The sequence below is a fragment of the Limulus polyphemus genome, unplaced genomic scaffold (genome assembly GCF_000517525.1).
Source record: "Limulus polyphemus unplaced genomic scaffold, Limulus_polyphemus-2.1.2 Scaffold1388, whole genome shotgun sequence".
Classification (NCBI taxonomy): Eukaryota; Metazoa; Arthropoda; class Merostomata; order Xiphosura; family Limulidae; genus Limulus; species Limulus polyphemus.
This window is the reverse complement of record NW_013666998.1, coordinates 116,577-122,036: the sequence shown is the minus strand read 5'-3', so window position 1 is coordinate 122,036 and position 5,460 is coordinate 116,577. Positions and strand designations below refer to the sequence as shown.

Here is a 5,460-nt window from a genome sequence, read left to right as displayed (position 1 = left end):
GGTCAAACCCACTATTCGTTGGTAAAAGAGTGGCCCAAGAGTTGGCGGTGGGTGGTGATGACTAGCTGCTTTCCCTCTAGTCTTACACTGCTAAATTAGGGACGGCTAGCGCAGATAGCTCTCGTGTAGCTTTGCGCGAAATTCAAAACAAACAATAAAATATTTTTACATAAAATCTTTAAAAAAATGTTTGTGACGTGATATGACGTCTAAGAAGTTTGTAATTGGTTTACAGACGGTTGTATTTCGTAAGGCTTTCCGCAACAGCCATGAAATAGAAAATTTCATTTCAATACTTCTACTGTGTCAATATTATTTTTATTTTTTTATGCGCACAATATTTCACCCAATGTCGAATATTTTTTGTGAACATTTATATAAAATCATTTAATGAAAATGAAACCGATTTAGTGAAATGTTTGAATGTTAGAAAATCAATAAATTTTGTACAAGATTCTGTTGAGTTGGATGTTTCGATTATCAGTCACGTGTAGACTACGTAGAGGAGGGGGAGTTTGCGCTATACTGGGCGAATTTTCTGGAGACTTATAATTTTGGTAGGTTAATGCTTATATCGAAGGCACATTACAGGTTGAAAAATATTAATGACAATTTTAATAAGTTTCCTCATTACGCTTTGGTTTTCCCATTTCATTGAAATTCTAGAATGTAACACACAAATTGCCTCTGTTGTAAACAATACAACATTCAAATAAATTACACAAAGAAATATTCTGTTTCGTCTAAAACGCAGCTGCACAAATATTACACAACTTGAAACTTAATCTCTTTTCACGTCATTATAGAATTTTCCTAATCACAACAAAATGTAAAAACAGGTAACTTAATCACAACAAGAGACTTAATCGCAACAAAATGGGACAACGAGTAACTTAATCACAACAAAATGTAACAACAGGTACCTTAATCACAACAAAATGTGACAACAGGTAACTTAATCACAACAAAATGTAACAACAGGTACCTTAATCACAACAAAATGTGACAACAGGTAACTTAATCACAACAAAACGTGACAATAGGTAACTTAATTACAATAAAATGTAGCAACAGGTACCTTAATTACAACAAAATGTAGCAACAGATACCTTAATTACAACAAATGTGGCAACAAATACCTTAATCACAACAAAATGTGACAAGGGAATTAATCCAACAAATTGTGATAACAGGGAATATATTGATGGTTGAAATGGTTCAAAGCTAATGTTAAATTATTATCTATACTATAATCTATAAATATATATATCTCAAGCATAAAAATTCTCTGTTTACCTGTACGTATACCGCCAGTTTTCCACAGTTCTGAGTCAGTATTTCATATCTCTGAAACAAGAAACAACAATATGTATTAAAATATAGGTGAAAATATAAGAATATTACAGATGAAAAAACAAAACAATGTGTAATTATTGCCTGCAAACATTTTTAAGGACATGTATATATCTATATGACTTAGCTTCTGGGAATTCTGTCATCTCGTATTGTTCTCATTTTCAGCAATATTTTTTCCCTAATAATAGCGAAATGCTTTCAAAATATAAAGAAATCCTGTACTCCTCGTTATTTTTATTGAAAAATAAAATTTTAATCAATTTGCTATCCAATTTTCACCATGTTCGTAACAGGAATTCTATATGTTCATTATAATTGTAATGATCACTAAAATCCTGCTAGGACAATAATAGCGTTGAAAATAAAATTCATAGAAACAATATAACGCAACGTCCTAATCCTTAAAAAAAACTACCAAGCCCGTTCGCCCACTTTAAACAGCCATCTATAAGGCGTCTTTCACATTGATTTAATTTTTATACCTTTGACCCTTTCCAGTCGACTTCTTTATATATAAAGATTATCAGTATACTTCTAAACAGTATTTATCGAATCCTCCTGGCGCCTTAACTTGAAGTTATATTTTAAATTTTCTTTCACAAAGATTAATTTTTAAAGTTTGACCCATTCCAGTCGACTTCTTTACTTAGGGAGATGATAATGAACTTTCAAGCAGGATTAATCGGAAATTAAATATACTTCTTTGAGAATCAAAATAATTTAAGATTTGTTAAGTGATGAGACTCGTCCAAAAGGATTAAAGATTTGTTAACTCATAAGATTAGTCCAAAAGGATTAAAGAATTGTTAATTCGTAAGATTAGTCCAAAAGGATTAAAGAATTGTTAATTCGTAAGATTAGTCCAAAAGGATTAAAGAATTGTTAATTCGTAAGATTAGTCAAAAGGATTAAGGATTTGTTAAGTGATCAGACAAGTCCATTATAAAGAGAAAGCAAGTGTTCGAATTATTACGTATATAGGGAAGAAATAATACACAATACATAATTTGAACTACTCCCAGTAGTAACAGATAATGAAATTTACTGTAAAACGCAAGAGTTATATGGGATCCATTTTTATTGTTAATCATTTTATATAATGTGCGTGCATAGTAATTAATGCCTTCCATAAGAACAGAATAGGCCCAGCATGGCCAGGTGGTTAGGGAGCTCGACTCGCAATCTGCGAGTCGCCGGTTCGAATCCCCCTTCCACCAAACATGCTCGCTTTTTCAGCAGTGGGGACGTTATAATGTGACGGTCAATCCCACTATTCGTTGGTAAAAGAGTAGCCCAAGAGTTGGTGGTGGGTGGTGATGACTAGCTGCCTTTCCCTCTAGTCCTTCACTGCTAACTTAGAGATGGCTAACGCAGATAGCCCTCGTGTAGTTTTGCGCAAGATTCAATAAACAAACAAACACGAACAGAATAACACTTTTAACATTCATCAAGTGTTTGTAGAAATATCTGATAGGTTTATCAATTTTATATGAAAAAATTATTGCTTTGGAACTAAAATATTGCGTGCATCTGTGTTTTTTTTTTTCGTTTGTTTTTTTTTTTCTTTTGAGAGAGAGAGAGAAAAGTATTTTCATAAGTGCTCTACATTTCTGCGCTGTAAAAAAAAAAAAGATGAGTTTATGGTACGAAACTCCTTATGTGTTAAGACAAGCTCTACTACAACTGATTCTTTTCAGGCTCTTCAGTATCAATCTTCTGAGTTAAATAAACGTAATAAAAAAGCATAATCCTATAGAACCGTAATAATGTATCCGGTATCTTACACATCAGAATTACTCTCATAGCATAATTTTATATAAGTGTAATATCTCTGTATTTTACACATCAGAATTATTCTTATAAAAAAATCCTATAGAACCGTAATAATGTATCCGGTATTTTACACATCAGAATTACTCTCATAGCATAATTTTATACAAGTGTAATATCTCTGTATTTTACACATCAGAATTATTCTTATAAAAAAATCCTATACACTCGTAACGTCTCCAGTTCTTGACTCATGAAAATTGTTCTCAGAACACCACCATCACCAACAAAGGTTTCACACCCCACCGAAAAACAAAACCGTTTTTAAAACATAAATTTTAAGAGCATTTGTGCACACCTAACGATTCACAAAGTAGTTAAGCGTATATTTATATATTAGAACTTTTCTCTTAACTTCTGTCAGATTGCACTTTCGAAATTCAAGTTAATTTTGATTTTACAGATTCATAACAGTCATAGCCTGATCTGGGCAAGCGCACGTACATTAATATCATACTTGTTCAATTAAAATAGCGCTTTTCGAAGAAATCGATGTGAATCTGGATCGAACGTTTTTCGTACAAATACACAGTAAATCATTTCCCTTTTCTCTGTGTTAAGTATGTCATATCAGGATTCGAAAGTTAAAACATAAATTTAACTTTTCTTTGAACAACTCTCAAACTAAAATATTTTTCGCAAAAAAGTGTGTGTTTATTTAAGTGAATTTATTCTACTTTTAATTGGACAATCAAATTTTTTAAGCTGTACTCACAAATAACGAATATTTATATACACGTGTGTTTACATATTAGTATATATATACCTTCCAATAAGATTAAATATATTCAAAAAATGGTTTGAAACGATTACACATTCCCCAAAAAGTCGATGAAATGCCTCCAAGAATGAATGACTAATAAAATTCAGAAAATACATAAATAACAGTGAACGAAAAGTAGTCTACTCATCGTTTTCGCGCCTTAAAGTCTCGCCTCTGCCAACCCCTACATAATAAATCATTCCAATATCCTTTACAGGAGCCAATAAAAAGACGTCTGCTAGAAGTTGTCACTGCCCAACAATTTTGCTTATTTATACCCACTGTGAGGAATGAGTGGTATGTTTTAAATACGATGTTAAATAAGACTCACTTCTTAATATAAGATATACAGATGTGTGTGTACATTTCTTGTATATGTGCAAACGATATTGTTTGTTTTTATTCTGTTTTCTTGGCTGGTTGGTGGCGCTTTTACAGGTTTATAGTTGCCCTTCAATCATTGGCTCTTCCTATAGTATTAGTACAGGAGGCAATCACAGTCTTGAACTCTTTAGTATTAACAAGTAATCTTGATATATATGTTGTAGCACTAATTAGTGATTTTGAGCTTTTGGACGATATAATTTCTGGTCAAACCTATGATTCAAAACCCACTGTGGGGATCGGGGAGCAGCAAGAGAGAGTGTCGATGGTTATCTTGTTGACCCCAGTTTTACACTCCTTAATTTTGTGTAACTTGCCGTTATTTCTCTCTTAATCCCACAATTACCTTTCAAATCATTAGAAGTGTATCAGTTGAATTAGTTTAACGACTGTGGAAAACAAAGAAATCAGTTTCATTGTTTTCGGTTTTTTTTTTATCAACATATTCAACACAGATGCACTAATTAACCTCAACGTAAAGTTACATTTTACACTAATAACAACACAACAGATTTAAAAATATAACACTGCGAAGTCCATTCACATCTGTAAAATTTATGATATTTCTTGTTCATTCATATGGATAATTTAAAATATTAAATTAAATTGTACGTACTAATTAAATTTCGCTTGTCTCGAATATTAATATGACTATCCTTATTACAGCCACGTTAATGCGCTTCAAAAGTAATTTGTAAGGAATTTATTTTGATTTATGGTTATCATTTATGAAAGAAAATTGTTGTTATATACAGTAAGGCTCGACATCTTATGCCGATTATTATTGGATAATAAATGAAAAAGATAACAGGTGAATAAACGAAAACGAATATTATTGTGTAATAGATGAATAAATATCAATGATCATTGGATAATAAATGAATGAAAACGAATATCGCTTATTATTAGTTAACACAGGCCTGCGAATTTAAACTTCATAAAAGTAGTTTTTGTTTTAATAACGGATTTTCCATAATCCAACTACGCAGATTTCGCAAATAATATTCACTTGTTTCTATCACGTAAGGATTTTTTTTTTTACAGATCGGGAGGAAGAAAAAAAAACTCTTACTTAGATCAAATTATTATTTCGTTTACAACAATGAACATTTCTTATTATTATGTTT

At 31.5% G+C, this 5,460-nt stretch overlaps 1 protein-coding gene across 1 annotated transcript in view; it reads right to left on the bottom strand.

Annotated features, from left to right (window-relative positions):
• LOC106463375 (uncharacterized protein ZK1073.1-like) overlaps positions 1-5,460 on the bottom strand; it is a 128,825-nt gene that overhangs the window by 91,909 nt on the left and 31,456 nt on the right. Inside the window, exon 2 of the mRNA XM_013923397.2 lies at positions 1,297-1,347. Within this exon, the coding sequence (XP_013778851.1) occupies positions 1,297-1,347 (51 nt within the window). The remainder of the gene's footprint in view (positions 1-1,296; positions 1,348-5,460) is intronic.